The sequence below is a fragment of the Delphinus delphis genome, chromosome 11, assembly GCF_949987515.2.
Source record: "Delphinus delphis chromosome 11, mDelDel1.2, whole genome shotgun sequence".
In the NCBI taxonomy this organism is placed as follows: domain Eukaryota; kingdom Metazoa; phylum Chordata; class Mammalia; order Artiodactyla; family Delphinidae; genus Delphinus; species Delphinus delphis.
The window spans coordinates 68250712-68272080 of record NC_082693.1 but is presented as its reverse complement, the minus strand read 5'-3'; the positions used below and the strand labels follow the sequence as shown (position 1 = coordinate 68272080).

At 34.2% G+C, this 21369-nt stretch overlaps 1 protein-coding gene across 1 annotated transcript in view; it reads right to left on the bottom strand.

Annotated features, from left to right (window-relative positions):
• LRRIQ1 (leucine rich repeats and IQ motif containing 1) overlaps positions 1-21369 on the bottom strand; it is a 173931-nt gene that overhangs the window by 87727 nt on the left and 64835 nt on the right. The window contains exons 14-16 of the mRNA XM_060023871.1: positions 6546-6722; positions 4153-4602; positions 1245-1455 (exon numbers count right to left, since the gene is read on the bottom strand). Of these exons, the coding sequence (XP_059879854.1) occupies positions 1245-1455; positions 4153-4602; positions 6546-6722 (838 nt within the window). The remainder of the gene's footprint in view (positions 1-1244; positions 1456-4152; positions 4603-6545; positions 6723-21369) is intronic.

Below are 21369 nucleotides of genomic sequence, written 5' to 3'. Positions count from 1 at the left end.
AAATCTACACTTTGGATTACTGCAATAGCCTCCCAATTTTGCTGCTCCTACTATTGCCTTCCTATATTATAATCACAACATAAAGGAAACTTGGTCATGTGAGTCCTTTGCTCAGATTCCTGTAATATCTTCCCATGTCATTCAGAGTAAAAGCCAAAGTCTTTACAATGATTTAGGATTTATAAGTCCTACTCTTCTCCCCTTCACCCCTCTTCAGTCACACTGTTTCTTACTGCTCTATAAACACTGTGGGTATGCTCCTAAATCAGTGCCTTTGAATCTGATATTCCTCTGCCTGGAATATTCTTCCCCGAGATACCCAATGGCTTATCTCCTGCTGCAATGTCACCTTCCCTGGTCTTCCACATCCATCCTGTCTAAAATGATTAATTTTCCTTAGATACTCCTATCCCGCTTTTCCTGATTTATTTTTCCCCTTAGTACTTATCACAATCTAACATACTTACCTTATTTATCTGCACATCCCAACATGTAAGCTAGTAAAATTTTTGTGCCAAGTAATAGTTACTAAATGAATGAATAAAGGGAAACACTATATTTTTTTTTAGTTACTATCATTCAATTCAGGTGTAGTACCATGAATTTCCAGACTTTATTTTATGTATTTATTTAACCCACCAGGACATAAACTCCATGAGGGAAGAGATCTTGCATGCTTTGTTCCTAGTTAAATTTCTTGAACCTAAAATAGTGCTTGACAAACAGTACGTTCTAAAAATTATTTGATCAGTGAATAAATAAAAGGATAAATGTGATCAGATTGAACTTCATTTTGAAATCTGATCTTGGTGAGGTTCTGAATTTTCAAGTTAAATGGATATTTGAAGGACTTTAACAATTATTTTAGTAGATTTTTAAACATGCTTCTAGAAATAGTTATAGATTAGGCCAAGAGAGACCTGCTTTGACTAATCAAATGTTAGCATATGTGGCAAATGCCACATCTGAGCAGAAGTTTTGATATGATTGTGTGGTTCAGCTTGACCCTCAGTCATAAGAACAGTATTTACAAATTATAGACTACTCCTTAAGCCTAGATACTCAGCAGAAGCAAAGCCAACCTGCAGCTAACCAGCAGCCTACATGTCACATGAATAAGAAATAAATCCATGTATTTGTAAATGGCTAAGATTCAGGGATTGCCTGTTATACAGAATAACCCAGTGAAAGATAACTAATACATCCCTCATAATTAATTATTTCACCCAAAGATTAAAAGTAACCTGAATAAGAATAGCAGCCTTCTCCCTCTGTTCTTGGATGTTCACAGTATTTTTTATTTCTTCTTTCTTTAAAATAATTTGGTTTTCAATGCAGGAATTTGACTGTGATGTCAGGGGTCCTATTGCAGCAGGATGTAGCTTTATAGAGAAATGAATCTGTCTGCGCACAGTGTAACCACGCCAGCATGCCTGAATTACCATAGCTGCCATACTATTAAGAGGAGAAAAAAAAATATTTTTAGTACCCATAAATATACAGTTGTAGTTAAGAGGTCCTCATAAGATATATTTATTTGTAAACATAGACTATATAAAGTATTATTTAAAAATAAGACCCGTTCTTTTATTTAACTATAGTCATAGAAGTAAAAATAATACAGAAACCTTAAAATCTGAAGGAGAGAAATGGGCCAGTAACTTAGAGAGGGGATATGAGTACTAGGGATTTTTGTTTCTTTTAAGGAGGAAGATATTATCGAGATTTTGTATGATAGCAAGGATCCTGAACCAGTAGAAAGGGGGGAAAATGATGATGCAAAAGGGGGAAAAATATAGGAGTCAGTTGGCAAGAGAGGATGGGATCCTGTTCACAGCAGAGAGACTAAGTTTTGAGAGGAAGAAGAGCCCCCGTTCTCTCTAAAAGAAAGGACCCATCAGGTCTGCTAGCTTCACTTTCCTATCTGCCCACGGACAAATACTTAAGTCATTCTCTTATAAGCCCAGTAGTAAATGCTAACATTTTTTCCTGCCTACATCTATTTACCAATTTCTGGCACTGAATCAATCAACACTGTGTTTTTCCCACATCCCCATAAGCTGCCCAGCAACATTACCAAAATTTGAATAATAATGTACATTGATTGTAAGTGGGTTCTCAGCTTGCTTAATCATTTAATTCTTCATCATTGGATGGAAAGGAAAAGAATTTTCCTTTCCCACATAGATTATTGCAGAAATATTATCAAGGTACAAGGTATAGTCAAAGTGCTAACTACTGGCTTAATTGTTCTTCAAATCTTTGGGTTTACTTTTAAAAGGCATATCAAGGAGAAGTGATTCATGTATATTCACCTTTTCCAGGCTCCCTTGAAAAAGTTTTCAATAATTTTATAATTGCCAAGCCCAAAGAAATTTTTTCATTCCTCATACTAGTGAGTTTAAGGCAAAATGGAATTAAGTGATAAACTGCCAGACATCACCTTATATATATTTTTTTCTCATAGAAATATATTTGTGGGAAATTAGAAAGGAATGATGTAACCATTTTCTATTGTTATTAATACTGTCATCATCATCATCACCATTTTACCTAAAGCTTGTGGAAACCTTCAATCTATTTTGCTATGAATTGAAGTTAGTGGATAAATTTTTTTTCTGGCTTAAGATAATCTACTCGTATTCCTTATAGGAAAAAAAAATCATGCTTCAACAAATCATTTCCTCCTCCTAGGGTAAATAGAACTTAATAAACTTTGCTATGGAATTAATTCACATTTGGTCATTCAACCATTAATTCATTCCTTCATCTTTTGAACAAAACTGAGTTAAAGAATTTGAAAAAGAATAGATATATGTATAACTGAATCACTTTGCTGTACACCTGAAACTAACAGAACATTTTAAATCAACTATGCTCCAATATAAAATAATTTTTTTTTAAAAATAAAAAAAGAGTTAAGGAATTTAAGACACTATAATATGTATTTGGGTGATAAAGAAAAAGATCTGAAAACATATTTGCAATGCATAGCTGGTAAAGAATGAAAGGTCTGTAAGAAAACACATTTAACCTGAGACAGCATCTTATATTTCTCTACAGATACATACAAGTTTCACTGACTGTAACTGTGAATTTCCTGTAAAGCTGACCAATCATTTAGTGCTTGAATTCCTCAGCTCACTAACAGCAAAATTTCCCGCAGAAGAAAATACAAAGGTAGATGAGGGATATTTTCCTCAGTGACGCTAACAACAGGATGCTTTCCACCACACAGAAAGCCAGGAGAGCAGGTAAAGAAGCTGACTTTAGGGGTTCCTAAATATAAGGTGCTCTCCATATTGGGAAAAACAGCTCATATTACTACTATCATCATCTTTTATCTAGTAAAAATAATGATGATAAAAATACCCTTAGCATAGGAACACATGTAAATTATGCTTAGGAAACGCCTAGACAACTGACAGTGAATCTTCCTGAAACACTGAATGGCAAGGTTCAGCAAGTGGGTATACATTTTCTTTTCCTTTTATTCTTTAGGTCTTTGGTTTGTCTATATTTTCAGTTCCTCATCCTTCCTTACTATTATCATTTGGCTATTTTATTTATCATGAATTAAAAAGTTCTAAATGTTGTTTATCTGAAATTTCAGTAGGAAATGTCTGGCGTATTTAGAGCTAATGAGATTCAAATAGGCAATGTCTAGGGTACCCTGGCTAATACTATCCCAAAATATACCAATGTACCCTGGCATGCTGAATATTTTAAGCTCAAGGAATTTGAGAAAAGGCATGTGCAGGAAGGATTTTCTGACTTTCCCTGGAAGCATGTCATAAGACCCTTATGTGAGAGGTCTTTATAGTATTTTAAGAATAATGGGATTATTTTATTTCTTCTTAAAAATTCATTTTAATTATTTAGAGATTAGAAGGCAGAAAAAATAACTTCACAGTTACTCATTTTAAATTAAATAATACTAGTTAATTAAATCAGAACCTGCCAAATTTCAACCAAATTGATCTGCACTGTAATTAATAATTTGTGCATATCATAAAAACATAAGGGAATTAACATGAAATATAATAGTGATTGAAATCCTTTACCAAATTATTATTTGGTAACAATGACTAAGATTATCCATAAAAAGTAATAAAATACAACTGTAAAAGAAAAATGATCTATAAATCTTACATTTTTTCATGATGTTCAGTATTCTGGCAGTTCTTCAATAGAGACCTTGTCATTACTGTTTCCATGAATGGTATTCTTTTGGTGAGGAAACTGCTTGCCTTGCTGTCTTCTCTTTTCTGGCCTACTATTTTTTCCTGATTTCTTCCTTTAGTATCTTCACATAAGGAGGGGTTGGTTAGTGAGGAATGACTAGAGCCAGAGTCCATCCATTTCTCAGAAATACCTGGTGAGTCCAGTTTATGTTCACTTGCATAAGAGTAAAGGACTCTATTTTGCAGTATGCTGTCACTGTTTGTAGGAGGCAAATGATTTTTCTGGGCTTTTGATTCCTCTCTCTTGGTGATACTTACATCCCCATGTTCATGTGCATATCGACAATCATTACTAAGTGTCATCAATTTCTTGAAATAATGGCAGAGATTTTCTGCAGCATCCAACGTGAATATATTTCTGAGCAAATAAATAATGAGGATGTTTAATAAGAAGAATTATATCAGCAAATATTAACACTTATACAGGTTTTGAAAATATCCCTGTGTGGCCTGACATATTAAATTTTACTACAAAATTCATTAAAAACTTATTTCTGATTGTTTACATAAAAATTTATCTTATTTCTCACAAAATGTGAAACTATTTGTTTACTTAATTTCAATCCATTAATCCAGACAAAACGTCTGGAAGTTTTAGAATCATTTTTATCCTAGGTACCTTTGGTACAAATGAATGAGAAAAATCCATGCTTTTACTGCCATAAGCATGAGAAATGATGGCTGACTAAATTTGGAGAAGTTACTTATGAAACAAGTTAAAAGTACTTTGTACATTGACTTTTGCCACGCAAAATATTTGTATTGGACTTTTAAACAAATAAGTTATATCATGGGAAAGTTTTTATTCCCATTTTTCTCTGGAAAAAAAATCCATTGCAAAGAGAATTCAAATACTTTAAGACGTAAATGCTTGTGATTCTCTTGAACAGTTGTTGGATTTAGCTATACCAAACAAAATGAAAGTTATAATTATTTCCTAAAATATAGAGATAGACACCTCGTATGTTTACAAATGTAGACATTAGCCTAGGTTCTTCCAATATATTTTGATATTTTGTATTTCATTCATTTTGTTGGTGAATAATGCAGAAAAGGTTCAGTTCAACATTGGATGTCAACTGTTTATGGTTAAGTGTTGAATTCACCACCATTTATGATCAAACATAAAAAATACAGTCTATTTCCAATTCTCAAGTAAAGCTTTCATTGTAATAACAATAAATTCTCCAAAAGAATTGTAAATCTAAATTTCAACATAAGGGGTGTCAAGAGTCACCTTTACATAAAAATTGTAGATTACTATACATACACAAGGAGATATCAGTTTAGATTTACAAAAAGATAAATGTAAATAACCTTAGTTTTTGCTAAAAGTAAACATTATCTATAAGAATTGGAATAATTTTTAAAGCTGTGAGATTTACTTATAATACGAATAGGCTATATTTAAAAACATTTAAATAGAAAAACCAACTCTTACATAGTATGAGCATGTACGAAAGTACAAATAGCAAAAATTTAATATGTAATTTAGTAATTAAATTTAGACATTTGGAAGCACATAACTGTTCCACTTATAATGCAGAATTATCATAAGTAAAATAATTTTCCTTTTTCATTTGTGTCTTTTTGGAGCAGTATAAATTAGGAAATACAGTTTTAAAAAGATCAATTGTAATTAATTCATAGTAATGCATTCAGAATTCAGGGTGGGGAATGGGAAGTTCTCTTTCTTTGATATATTTTTAGGACTTTGCTCTCAGCCTCTGTCCTCTGAATGTGTGCACATGTTGACTGCTTTTCTCCACTGTGCTCCCATAATACCTTAATACACAAATATATGTGAAATATGATTCCTTATATAATAAATATACATAATAAATATCATATGTTTTATAAAACTTGCCTTGCTCCATTGTAACTATTTATTTAGCTAATTTTCTCTTAATGTAATCGTGAATTCTTTGAGGGTAAAGTGTAATATTTAGCTTATTATATGTCTTGCCCATCAATAATTGCTGAAAAATGTATGACTGATTAATTGAATGAACAGCTGAATGAATGTTTGCATCTTTTCTTGAAGCTATCCTCATGCTTTCATTTATTTTCATCTAATTTTAGCTTTTAAATTATATTCTAAATTACGTTCAAAATACATACTAATACATTTCAAATAATAAAAAGTGATGCCCAGAAGTTCTTTTCTAAAGAGACAATATCATTAAAACATGCTGTACTAGTACAAAAGAGTAGCATTGTATTGATCAAAATAATTTTTAATCACATGTATAAATTGCATTATATCTTTTAATTATGACCAGGGGGAAATAACACTCTTACCTTTCTCCAGTATATTTTTTGGCTAGTAAGTTAAATTCTCTAATTTGGGACTGACAAAGTACCAGGAAACACTCTAATTCTAGTTCATAGTGCTCTTCAGTGTGACTTTCTGAATAAGAGGTTAGCATTTCACCATTGAGGATTTTTACAGCAGGTAATATTTTAAGTAGAGAATCCCTATTGAAAACAGGAAAAAAATTAATAATTTTGAAAAGGAGAATTTATATCTAAAATAACCAAATGCCTATTACTTAAATAATGTAAATACAGAGTATATCTCTGAAACTTATTGATTTTGTAGAGAAAATTATACTGTTAAATTTTTTAGAAAAAATTATTGTATCATGTCATGTACAAAGTTTTAGAGATCTTGACACACATTTAACCATTTTCTTCTTTTTTTTCTTTAGAATTTTATTTTATTTATTTTTTTATACAGCAGGTTATTAGTTACCCATTTTATACATATGAGTGTATATATGTCAATCCCAGTCTCCCAATTCATCACACCACCACCACCACCCTCACCACTTTCCCCCCTTGGTGTCCACACATTTGATCTCTGCATCTGTGTCTCAATTTCTGCCCTGCAAACTGGTTCATCTCTACCATTTTTCTAGGTTCCACATATATGCGTTAATATACGATATTTGTTTTCCTCTTCCTGACTTACTTCACGCTATATGACAGTCTTTAGATCCATTCCGTCTCTACAAATGACCCAATTTCATTCCTTTTTATGGCTGAGTAATATTCCATTGTATATATGTACCACATCTTCTTTATCCATCCATTTGTCGATGGGCATTTGGGTTGCTTCCATGTCCTGGCTATTGTAAATAGTGCTGCAATGAACAGAGGACTGCATGTGTCTTTTTGAATTATGGTTTTCTCTGGGTATATGCCCAGTAGTGGGATTGCTGGGTCATATGGTAATTCTATTTTAAGTTTTTTAAGGAACCTCCATACTATTCTCCATAGTGGCTGTATCAATTTCCATTCCCACAACAGTGCAAGAGGGTTCCCTTTTCTCCACACCCTCTCCAGCGTTTGTTGTTTGTAGATTTTCTGATGATCCCCATTCAAACTGGTGTGAGGTGATTCCTCATTGTAGTTTTGATTTGCATTTCTCTAATAGTTAGTGATGTTGAGCAGCTTTTCATGTGCTTCTTGGCCATCTGTATGTCTTCCTTGGAGAAATGTCTATTTAGGTCTTCAGCCCATTTTTGGATTGGGTTGTTTGCTTTTTCAATATTGAGCTGCATGACCTGTTTATATATTTTGGAGATTCATCCTTTGTCTATTGGTTCATTTGCAAATATTTTCTCCCATTCTGAGGGCTGTCTTTTTGTCTTGTTTATAGTTTCCTTTGCTGTGCAGAAACTGTTAAGTTTCATTAGGTCCCATTTGTTTATTTTTGTTTTTATTTCCATTAATCTAGGAGGGGGATCAAAAAAGATCTTGCTGTGATTTATGTCAAAGAGTGTTCTTCCTAAGTTTTCCTCTAAGAATTTTATAGTTTCCGGACTTACATTTAGGTCTCCAATCAATGTTGAGTTTATTTTTGTGTATGGTGTTAGGGAGTGTTCTAATTCCATTCTTTCACATGTAGCTGTCCAGTTCTCCCAGCACCACTTATTGAAGAGACTGTCTTTTCTCCATTGTATATCCTTGCCTCCTTTGTAATACATTAGTTGACCATACATGCATGGGTTTATCTCTGGGCTTTCTATCTTGTTCCATTGATCGATATTTCTGTTTTTGTGTCAGTACTATATTGTCTTGATTACCGTAGCTTTGTAGTATAGCCTAAAGTCTGGAAGCCTGATTCCTCCAGTTCCGTTTTTTCCCTCAAGACCGCTTTGGCTATTCGGTGTCTTTTGTGTCCCTATACAAATTTTAAGATTTTTTGTTCTAGTTCTGTAAAAAATGCCATTGGTAATTTGATAGGGATTGCATTGAATCTGTAGATTGCTTGGGTAGTATAGTCATTTTCACAATATTGATTCTTCCAATCCAAGAACATGGTATATGTCTCCATCTGTTTGTATCATCTTTAATTTCATTCATCAGTGTCTTATAGTTTTCTGCATACAGGTCTTTTGTCTCCCTAGGTAGGTTTATTCCTAGGTATTTTATTCTTTTTGTTGCAATGGTAAATGGGAGTGTTTCCTTAATTTCTCTTTCAAATTTTTCAACATTAGTGCATAGGAATGCAAGAGATTTCTGTGCTTTAATTTTGTATCCTGCTACTTTACCAAATTCATTGATTAGCTCTAGTAGTTTTCTGGTGGCATTGTTAGGATTCTCTATATATAGTATCATGTCATCTGCAAACAGTGACAGTTTTACTTCTTCTTTTCCAATTTGTATTCCTTTTATTTTTTTCTCTTCTTTGATTGCCGTGGCTAGGACTTCCAAAACTACGTTGAATAATAGTGGTGAGAGTGGACATCCTTGTCTTATTCCCAATCTTAGAGGAAATGCTTTCAGTTTTTTACCATTGAGAATGATGTTTGCTGTGGGTGTGTCATATATGGCTTTTATTATGTTGAGGTAGGTTCCCTCTATGCCCACTTTCTGGAGAGTTTTTATCATAAATGGGTGTTGAATTTTGTCAAGCTTTTTTTCCAGCTATTGAGATGATCATATGGTTTTCTTCTTCAATTTGTTAATATGGTGTATCCCTTTGATTGGTTTTCGTATACTGAAGAATCCTTGCATCCCTGGGATAAATCCCACTTGATCATGGTGTATGATTCTTTTTTTTTTTAACATCTTTATTGGAGTATAATTGCTTTACAATGGCGTGTTACTTTCTGCTTTATAACAAAGTGAATCAGTTATACATATATATATGTTCCCATATCTCTTCCTTCTTGCATCTCCCTCCCTCCCACCCTCCCTATCCCACCCCTAGGTGGTCACAAAGCACCGAGCTGATCTCCCTGTGCTATGCAGCTGCTTCCCACTAGCTATCTATTTTACGTTTGGTAGTGTATATATGTCCATGCCACTCTCTCGCTTTGTCACAGCTTACCCTTCCCCCTCCCCATATCCTCAAGTCCATTCTCTAGGAGGTCTGTGTCTTTATTCCTGTCTTACCCCTAGGTTCTTCATAACATTTTTTTTTCTTAAATTCCCTATATATGTGTTAGCAGATGGTATTTGTCTTTCTCTTTCTGACTTACTTCACTCTGTATGACAGAATATAGGTCCATCCACCTCATTACAAATAGCTCAATTTCATTTCTTTTTATGGCTCAGTAATATTCCATTGTATATATGGGCCACATCTTCTTTATCCATTCATCCGATGATGGACACTTAGGTTGTTTCCATCTCTGGGCGACTGTAAATAGAGCTGCAGTGAACATTTTGGTACATGACTCTTTTTGAATTATGGTTTTCTCAGGGTATATGCCCAGTAGTGGGATTGCTGGGTCTTATGGTAGTTCTATTTGTAGTTTTTTAAGGAACCTCCATACTGTTCTCCATAATGTGTTGTTGGATTCTCTGCTAATAATCTGTTGAGGATTTTTGAGTGTATATTCATCAGTGATACTGGTCTGTAATTTTCTTTTTTTGTAATATCTTTGTCTGGTTTTGATATCAGGGTGATGATGGCCTCATAGAATGAGTTTGTTGGTGTATTTCCTCTGCAATTTTTTGGAAGAGTTTGAGAAGAATGGGTGTTAGCTCCTCTCTAAATGTTTGGTAGAAATCACCTGTGAAGCCATCTGGTCCTGATTTTTCATCACAGTTTCAATTTCATTATTTGTGATTAGTCTGTTCATATTTTCTATTTCTTCTGCTGCAGTCTTGGAAGGTTATACCTTTCTAAGAATTTGTCCATTTCTTCCAGGTTGTCCATTTTATTGGCATAGAGTTACTTATAGTAGTCTCTTAGGATGCTTTGTATTTCTGCGGTGTCTGTTGTATCTTCTCCTGTTTCATTTCTAATTCTAATGATTTGAGTCCTCTCCTGCTTTTTCTTGATGAGTCTGGCTAATGGTTTATCAATTTTGTTTATCTTCTCAAAGAACCAGCTTTTAGTTTAATTGATCTTTGCTACTGTTTTCTTTGTTTCTATTTCATTTATTTCTGCTCTGATCTTTAAGATTTCTTTCCTTCTACTAACTTTGGGTTTTGTTTGTTCTTTTAGCTGTAAGGTTAGATTGTTTATTTGAGATGTTTGCTGTTTCTTGAGGTAGGATTTTATTGCTATAAACTTCCCTCTTAGGACTGCTTATGCTGCATCCCATAGGTTTTGGATCATCGTGGTTTCATTGTCATTTTTTCTAGGTATTTTTTGATTTCTGCTTTGATTTCTTCAGTGATCTCCTGGTTATTTAGTAACGTATTGTTTAGCCTCCATGTGTTTGTGTTTTTTACGTTTTTTTCCCTGTAATTGATTTCTAATCTCATAGTGTTGTGGTCAGAAAAGATGCTTGATATGATTTCGATTTTCTTAAATTTACTGAGGCTTGATTTGTGACCCAAGATGTCATCAATCCTGGAGAATGTTCCGTGCACACTTGAGTAGAAAGTGTAAGCTGCTGATTTTGGATGGAATGTCCTATAAATATCAATTAAATCTATCTGGTCTATTGTGCCATTTAAAGCTTGTGTTTCCTTATTAATTTTCTGTTTGGATGATCTGCCCATTGGTGTGAGGTGTTAAAGTCCCCCACTATTATTGTGTTACTGTTGATTTCCTCTTTTATAGCTGTTAGCAGTTGTCTTATGTATTGAGGTGCTCCTATGTTGGGTGCATATATATTTATAATTGTTATAGCTTCTTCTTGGATTGATCCTTTGATCATTATGTAGTGTCCTTCCTTGTCTCTTGTAACATTCTTTATTTTAACATCTATTTTATCTGATATGAGTATTGTTACTCCAGCTTTCTTTTGATTTCCATTTGCATGGAATATCTTTTTCCATCCCCTCACTTTCAGTTTGTATGTGTCCCTAGGTCTGAATTGGGTCTCTTGTAGACAGCATATATATGGGTCTTGTTTTTGTATTCATTCAGCGAGCCTGTGTCTTTTGGTTGGAGCATTTAATCCACTCACATTTAAGGTAATTATCGATATGTATGTTCCTATGACCATTTTCTTAATTGTTATGGCTTTTTTTTTTGTGGGTCCTTTTCTTCTCTTGTGTTTCCCACTTAGAGGAGTTCCTTTAGCATTTGTTGTAGACCAAGTTTGGTGGCACTGAATTCTCTTAGCTTTTGCTTGTCTGTAAAGCTTTTGATTTCTCCATTGAATCTGAATGAGATCATTGCCAGGTAGAGTTATCTTGGTTGTAGTTTCTTCCCTTTCACCACTTTAAATATGTCATGCCACTCCCTTCTGGCTTGTAGAGTTTCTGCTGAGAAATCAGCTGTTAACCTTATGGGAGTTCCCTTGTATGTTATTTGTCATTTTTCCTTTGCTGCTTTCAATAATTTTTCTTTGTCTTTAATTTTTCTCAGTTTGATTACTATGTGTCTCAGCATGTTTCTCCTTGGGTTTATCCTGCCCGGGACTCGCTGTGATTCCTGGAGTTGGGTGGCTCTTTCCTTTCCCATGTTAGGGAAGTTTTTGACTATAATCTCTTCTAATATTTTCTCAGGTCCTTTCTCTCTCTCCTCCTTCTGGGACCCCTATAATGTGAATGTTGTTGTGTTTAATGTTGTCCCAGAGGTCTCTTAGGCTGTCTTCATTTCTTTTCATTCTTTTCTCTTTATTCTGTTCTGCAGAAGTGAATTCCACCATTCTGTCTTCCAGGTCACTTATCCATTCTTCTGCCTCAGTTATTCTGCTATTGATTCCTTCTAGTGTAGTTTTCATTTCAGTTATTGTATTGTTCATCTCTGTTTGTTTGTTCTTTAATTCTTCTAGGTCTTTGTTAAACATTTCTTGCATCTTCTCGATCTTTGCCTCCATTCTTTTTCCGAGGTCCTGGATCATCTTCACTCTCATTATTCTGAATTCTTTTTCTGGAAGGTTGCCTATCTCCACTTCATTTAGTTGTTTTTCTGGGGTTTTATCTTGTACCTTAATCTGGTACATAGACCTCTGCCTTTTCATCTTGTCTATCTTTCTGTGAATGTGGTTTTTCCTAACCATTTTCTTGTAAAACACAAATGGTAAGCAGTTGGAAACTTGGGCTGGGAATAAATAAAAGACTGCATTATGAGAAGAATATTATCAGACACATTCTTTTATTTTACTTTTTTTAAGTTTTTGACTGAGTTGGGTGTTTTTTGCTGCACGCGGGCTTTCTCTAGTTGTGGCAAGCAGTGGCTACTCTTTATTGTGGTGTGTGGGCTTCTGATTGCGGTGGCTTCTTTTGTTTTGAAGCACAGGGTCTAGGTGTGTGGGCTTCAGTAGTTGTGGCACACGAGATCAGCAGTTGTGGCTCATGGGCTCTAGAGCACAGACTCAATAGTTGTGGCTCACGGGCTTAGTTGCTCCACAGCATGTGGGATCTTCCTGGACCAGGGCTCGAAGCTGTGTCCCCTGCATTGGCAGGCAGATTGTTAACCACTGCGCCACCAGGGAAGCCCAGACACACTATTTTAAAAATAAGATAATTAAAATAATTTTACCAAAAGTTGCTGTTTATTTCAGAAATAGGTGTGAATTCTGATTGTTTCTCAGTGAAATACAGTGAGTCGAGGGTTAAACCGAAACAAAAGGAGTGGTGATTACCCCATATTACATGATCTGGAAAATCTAAATTTATGATATTTCTCCTTGAATCTTAATAAGGATTATAATAAGAATCTCCCAGATATGAGCAAAAGTCTTTATCAATTTAAAAGGCCAATGCTATGAAAAACCAGATCAGAAAGCAAGAGTGGTCCACCAAGCCCAGCCACCTCGAAGTACTTCCCAAGCCTTTCACAAGGAGAGTGTGTGGTCTTCTTTTTACAAGGCTATTGATGATCACAGGGGCAAAATAAACTTCTTGAATGAGTAAAACTTCTTACTAAAAAACTAACAATTCCCATGAGGAAAACTACAAATCAGTGACAGAAGATACCAAAGACTAAATAAATGGAAAGATGTCACATGAAAAAAATCTTTGTGGATAAGAAGATTCAATACTGTCAAGAAGTCAGTTTTTCCCCACTTGATCTACAGATAGAACACAATTCCAACTAAAATACCAGCAAGATATTTTGTGGATATCAAGAAATTGATTCTAAAGCTTATACGAAGAGGCAAAACAAGCATATAGCCAACTTAATTTTGAAAGAGAAGAAAAAAGTTGGAAGAATGACACTAGTTGACTTCAAGATTATCTATGAGGCTACAGTAATCAGGATAATGTGGTAATGGCAAAAGAATAGTCAAGTAGATCAATGGAACATAAGAGAGAACCCAGAAATAGACCCACATAATACCGTAAACTGATCTTTGACAAATGAGCAAAAGTAATACAATGGAGAAAAGATAAGTCTTTTCAACTACTGGTGCTAGAACAACTGAACATCGCCATGTACAAAAAAAAAAAGGAATCTAGACATACAGACACAGACCTCTCATCTTTCATAAAAATTAACTCAAAAAGGATCACAGACCTAAAAGCAAAATGTGAAACCCTAAAACTCCTAGAAGAAAAAATAGAAGAAAATCTAGATGACCTTGGGTATGGTGATGACTTTTTATATACAATACAAAATACACATCTAAATTATTAATGAGTTGAATTTCATTAAAATTAAAAATTCCTGCTCCTAGGGACATTGTCAAGTAAATGAGATGATAAGTCATACACTGGGAGAAAGTGTTTGCAGAAGACATATCTGATAATTGACTGTTATCCAAAATATGCAAAGAACACTTAAAACTCAATGATAAGAAAATGAATGTCTTGGTTAAAAAATAAGCCAAACTCCTTAAAAGACATCTTACCAAAAGAGATATAAATATGACAAATAAGCATTAATTAATGAATTGCAAATTATAACAACAATGAGATACTACTACCTACCTATTAAAATGTCCACAATCCAAAACACTGATAATGATGTGGGGAAATAGGAATACTCATTAAGTGTTGGTGGTAATGAAAAATGGTAGAGACACTGTGGAAGATAGTTTGGTGGTTTCTTACAAAACTAAACATATTTTTATCATTTGATCTAGCAATCAGGTTCCTTGGTATTTACCCAAATGAACTGAAAATGTACGTCCACACAAAAACCTACCCACACATGTTTATAGCCGTTTTACTGGTATCAGCCAGAACTTGAAAGCAACCAAGATGTCCTTCAGTAGGTAACTGATAAACTGTGATACATCCATACAATGCAATGTTATTTAGCATTAAAAAGAAATGAGCTATCCAGCCATGAACAAACACAGAGGAAACTTAAATGCATATTACTAATTGGAAAAAGCCAATCTGAAAAGGCTGTATGTTGTATGATTCCAACTGTGTTACATTCTGGAAAAAAAGCAAAACTATGGAGACAAAAAGATTAATCGTTGCTAGGGGTTAAAGTAGAGAGAGGGATAAAAAGGCAAAGCGCAGAGGATTTTTAGGGCAGTAAAACGATTCCATATAATACCATACGGTGGATGCATGACATTGCACATTTTTCAAAACCCACAGAATGTAGAACACCAAGAGTGAACTCCTATATAAAACTATGGAATTTGGGTGATAATGATGTGTCAATGTAGGTTCACTGATTGTTAAAAGTGTACTTCTTTGGTGCTTCGCTGGTGGCGCAGTGGTTGAGAGTCCACCTGCCGATGCAGGGGACACGGGTTCGTGCCCCGGTTCGGGAGGATCCCACCTGCCGCGGAGCGGCTGGGCCCATGAGCCATGGCAGCTGAGCCTGTGCGTCTGGAGCCTGTGCTCCGCAGCGGGAGAGGCCACAACAGTGAGAGGCCCGCGTACCGCAAAAAAAAAAAAAAGGAAAAAAAAAGTGTACTGCTTTGGTGTGGGTATTTACAGTGAGGGGGGCTGTACATGTGTGGGGACCGGGGGTATGTGGGAATTCTCTGTACTTTCTGCTCAATTTTGCTGTTAACCTAAAATTTCTCTAAAAAATAAAATTTATTCATTAAAAAACAAGCAGTTCCTAAACACTAAATGAAGGATGGGAGGGTAAGATTACTAAAATACTAAGAGTTAAGAAGGCAAAGCCCTAACAACAGTTATTCCTTTTACCTAGACTGTATAGTCAGGACTGGTGTATCTATTTATGCAAACACAGTTGTAAAATATAATTTTAATTATTTCTTAATGGAGGAAGTGGTCCAATAAGGCAAAAATGCATAAGGCCAACCAAGATCATAATGCATCCCTGTGTAGAGTTATGATCTTGGTAGCCTTGGTATTAAATAAAATAATCATCAGAGAGGTACAAATACAAATACATTTTGATGAAACAAAATAGAGGAATACCACAGTTTTTCATTTACTGAGGACACAGTTGACTAGCTCTCTACACCCTTCCACCACTCCAGAAATGATGCTTTTTTTTTCTCTTACAGATATTTAATAAGGAAAGAGAGAAAGGATTAGATTTGGTTCTTCAGGGTAATTATCAGATGTTTTACAATGTTAAGAAGCAGACAAAAGCTTAATGGTTTGCTAATTAAGAGTTAAAGCTATTAAGAAAATTTGAGCCCATATATTTTGAACTTTTTAGGAGGCTTGAAGCTAGAAATGCTTGCCAAATCAAAAACTACCTACCATGTTTACCACAAAGGGTTAAATAAATGGCATATATTGTGTTTCTGCTTAGATTCATTTTAAGATATGGTTTGAAAGCAGGATGTTACATTAAGATAATATCTATTCACCACAGGTGATGAGGTAATCAGAGGTGTTCACCTCAGAGGTAGAATATTAAATATAACATGAAATCTTTAACTGAGGCTCTCATCAAAGCAAGGAAACATTCCACCCTACCAAATAATTTATTACAGTACTAAGGAAGCTACACTGTATTCTAAATCTTTACCAAAATACCCAGTGTCAAGGTTTTTTCAAGACATGGCTGTAATGTCAAAATAACTTATTTATTTATAATTATAAAATGCCAGGTATGAAATAATGATTTTTAAGATGCGATAACAAAGGGTATTGAAAGTTAAGACTGCATTGGTGTTCATCCAGCTGAAAAAAGATTCTCTAATTCTATTACTGGTCCTGTTTCTTCAAAGTAAATTTCCTACATTATAGAAGATCAAATAAAATACTTTAATAACTTGATGGAAATAGTTCTTGAGAATAGCCAACAGTTCTAATTCTTTGGGTACCAAGCGAATTTCTACCTGGTACCTTGGTCTCCAGAGTGGACCTGACTAGCAGAAGGAATGAAGTGTGCCAGTGACAGGCTCTAATGTTTGAAAAAGGTATGTCTTATAAGGAAAATTAATAAAGCATATTATCTTATTATAAGTTGGATTTCTTAGCAGTTAGGTAAAGCTGATTTTCTTTTCTTCTAGTGTATAACCATTTCAGTAAGCTTTTGTGTGTACAAAACTTTTTACCAGGATGGTGGACCCACAGTGGTAGTGCAGATGCAGTAACACCTATGAGACACTCTTGAGTGGTCATCTTTCAGGTCTCAGTTTGGCTAAATGAGGAGGTGTCAGCAAAAGGAAGGCAATACTCATGTTGCTAACATGAGAACCTCAGGGTCCAACACATCTACCCCTTGTGTTAGTCACTTTCAAAATTCATTGAGATGAGAATTCAAGCTAGATCCCTATGTGTGCCTCCAGCCCTGAAAGGTAGTGTTTCTGAAAGGACTGTCCTTGAACTACTGTATCAGTGGTACTTGGGGTGCTTTTTAAAATGCAGAGTCTTCAGCTACACATAGACCTCTACTGGCAGGTTCAGGGGAATCTGTATTTTTAAAACATAGTCTTTCTTGTGCACCTTAAAGAGTAAAACCACTACATTGGGAAGAAAATAGACCTCAGCACATTATGCTAAAATCAGAGATGATCGGGTTTAAAGTAAAAAAAAAAAAAAAGAAACAAAAATAATTCTTAAAGAAACTCTGAAATTCAAATCATTTGCAAATTGTCCTAAATTTAAAAAAAGGCTTGCATGGAAACTTATACCATAGTCTATATATCAATGATATCAGAAGAATTTGCTAAAATAAGGGATACTGTGGTCCTGGGCAGTTACATTCCAATGATATGTCACTGATTAACATTGCCATTGGTTTTATAAAATGCTGTGAATTTTTTAAAGAAAACTATTCCTGTAACTCTAAAATTAGAGAGTACATACCAAATAAATAAAGAAATAGCTTTCTACTCAGAAATAATTGATGGTTGGAATAAAGAGCCATTTTAACCAAATAATCTAATGTAATCCAAGAGGCAAAAATATAAGAATTTGCTTTATCAGATTAAGGAACAGATTAATATTTTACCACAAACATTTTACCTAGTAAAAAAAGGATTATGCTCCAGACAACCAAGTAATGAAAAATAATTTCAAAGGTAATACAGGACATTAGAGTTCTTTCTAGGTGTTGCAACTGGCATCATGTGGAAGCTGTTGAGATGTTAATTGACATGGATCAGCAAAATGATAGTTTTATCATCAAATGCTATATTTTTGACATGGTTATTGATACAGATATCATCAAGTATAATATTTTAGCTACACACAATAATTCTAGAGAATGTGGGTCAACAGTGCTTGAATTTTTACATTTGGAATATTTTGATATTACACTCATCACCTTTACGTTAAAAGTTCCCAGTTTATTTTAGTCACAATATTTTGAACTTCTTTGGATGTAAAAATTTTGTTTGCTTGGATCTTCAAGAATACGACAGTGTCTTCAAATTTGTGAATCACATAATAAATATCCAGGTTGGAGTTGGTGTTTTATTTAAACATTTTTTTCTTAAGTCTTTTTTTTAAGGAACAATAGTCAAATTTGTATAAGTTAGTAGTGCATGAATTGGCCTTAAATTCAAATGCAGCCTTATAAAGAGCCTATGATAAATATATTAGAAAGCACTGTAACAAGTTGATTCATGTTCAGAATGAAGTATAAGGACACTGTGAGATCTCAGCCTTAGTTTTTCCAGCTGGGCTCCTCCTAGTCAAGGGCTGAATCAATATTTCATTTAGTGAAAACTTCCTGGTGAATATTCTGTCACTTAAGAAGCTCTATTAATCATTAATGAATGAAACACATTCCCAAAGGAAATTCCAAACTGAGTCTGTGGATTAAGTTTTAAAAAGAGATTTCTTTTAGTACATCAGTTTTGTTCGTGTTATCACTGGCTAGACATGAAAGTAAGAAGCCAATTGGGAAAATCTATAACTAATCCCTTCGTTGGTATCAAGGGGTTATGTAAAGTTCATTGGAACATACTGGTTAAAGTCTGAGTTGATCCTTTCATTAACAAATCCATATTTTATAGATTACTAGATTTTAACCTCTTTAGATAAATGAATTTCTTCTTAAAATTATGAAAGCTGCATTAGAGCAACTGATCTAAGTGAAATTTGATAGGTAAAATTTTCAAGTTGCTATTAGTCTAGTCCATAAAAGTTAACTTAAACATAGAAATTGTAATAGCTAAATAATTGTATATATAAATACTACCTATTCTCTTTCAGTATTGATTATTTCCAATTAAATATTTTCTTTAAAACTATAAAGTATATATACTTAGTAAGTGTAATAAAATGTGAATGTTTATCTTTATATATGTATTACAGTGTTATATCAATAGATTTTACAAGAAGCACATTTTATTCAATAAAATAGTGCTTATGCTTTCTACAAACAAAATAAAGAAAAATAAATAAATTGAAAGGTTACTCAGGACATAGGTTTGTTTCTAGTTGTTGCAACTTGCAACATGGCAGTTGTTCAGATGGTAACTGATACCAGATCAGCAAAAGAATTCATGTCCTATTTGCCCAACACCTAATAGAAAAACCATTGCCCCCCAAAGAACTTGCTCTGAATAATGGGCACAGCTGCTATTTTTATTTGTCACTGTATGCCAACTATATAACTTGTTCTATAGAATTACTTGGGAAACTCTCTAGAAACAACCCATCAGACATTTTCATTATAAATAATATCACCTGCTAAGCAGTCTTTCAGACATGATTACACTCTTCTTTTTGTATGGGAAATTTCACTCTAAGATCTGGTTCCTAGAAATGAGGACCCAAAACTTGGGGGATTAGTGCTTTAAATCTCAATATAAGAGAAGCACAGCCCTAGAATGTGAGCTAGTGCATCTGGATGGGGACCTTGACTGCTTCTATTCCAGAAAAGGGAGTCCTTCACCAAGCTGGTAAGAGGTCTAGAAACATATCTAGGTGGCCTTTTCACATATGCACACAAAATCCTTAAATAGTTTTAATTTCTGATCACTTTATGATTTGACATTAACTAATAGTTGACATTTCCTATAATAACTTGTCCTAAGATCAGCTTCTCAGGAAACTTGGAGAATGTGATAAATACTATGGTTCCCTAGGAGTCTGAGGACTCCAATTTTAGAACTGCAGATACTGATAATTACTGCAAATCAACAATAATATAAATTTTCAATTTATAGAAAATAACATTTTCAATCACTAAATTAAAATTGAATAAATTCAATAGAAAAATTAGAGGGGCTGAAACATGTATTTTTTCAAGCTTTTACACATTATAATGTAATTAAATTCAGTAATGTATTCCTCCAACAAATAATTTTGGGTGTCTACAAGGCATACAAGGACTCTAAACTATAAGGATCTGTACAATAATCTGGGGTCACTTCTACTACTTAATTTTAGCCATTTTTTAATGCTTGGATTTTCATTTAATTTGGCTACTTTCCCCTAATCTCTTGTCACTTTTCTACTAAAAACAAGCTTCCCCAAATACTATTTTCATTTTCATACAACTATTCAAAATTTCTCTATAGCTCCTTAAAAATAATGGCTAGCATTATCAAGTATGCTTTCTGACAGGCACTACTGTAAAGTGCTGTCATGTGGTAACATATTTATTCCTCATAGAGACTCTTGGTATGTTCAGTAAATACTCTGTAAAATGAGAATGATAATTACAGAACTTAACTCAGCTGCTGTGAAATGAAGGAATATATATAGGTACTTAGCCCACTCTCTGACACACTGTAAGCATAAGTACTTGATTTCTTACTTCTTTCCAATGGTATTCCCACTATACCCACTTTACTTGAATAGACTGGCCTTCTAACAGAGCCTAACTTCACCTTTCACATTCCCTCCTTTTTTGGATATTTCCTCCATCAGAAGGGCTTTCTTTTCTTTTAATTTGGTTTTCCTTTTTTTTTAATTTAATTTTATTTATTTAGTTTTTGGCCATATCGTGCAGCATGTGGGATTTGGTTTCCCAACAAGGGATTGAACCCGTGCCCCCTGCATTGAGAGAGCAGAGTCTTAACCACTGGACCACCACGGAAGCCGCTGATTTTCAGTCTTACCAAACTTTTGAGGTTTAACTCAAAGTTTGCCTCTTCAGCGCAGGCAGTTTTCCCTGGTCACATTAAATTAAGATAATATTTCCAAATTTCTAAAGCATATCTCTTGCCTACAATAATCATCTGACACTTATATTTTATTAGGTACTAAAATCTAATAGTTAAGAGCACAGATTCTGGAGCTAGACTGCATGGATTTGAATCCTGGGTCTTTGACTTGCTAGCTGTGTGAAACTGGGTAGGCTACTTAGCCTTTTGGGAACTCAGTTTTCTTAAGTATAAAATGGGGACACTAGGTTGCTATTTCATCGGCATATTGTGAGGATTAAATGAGAATGATGAGAACGATGTTG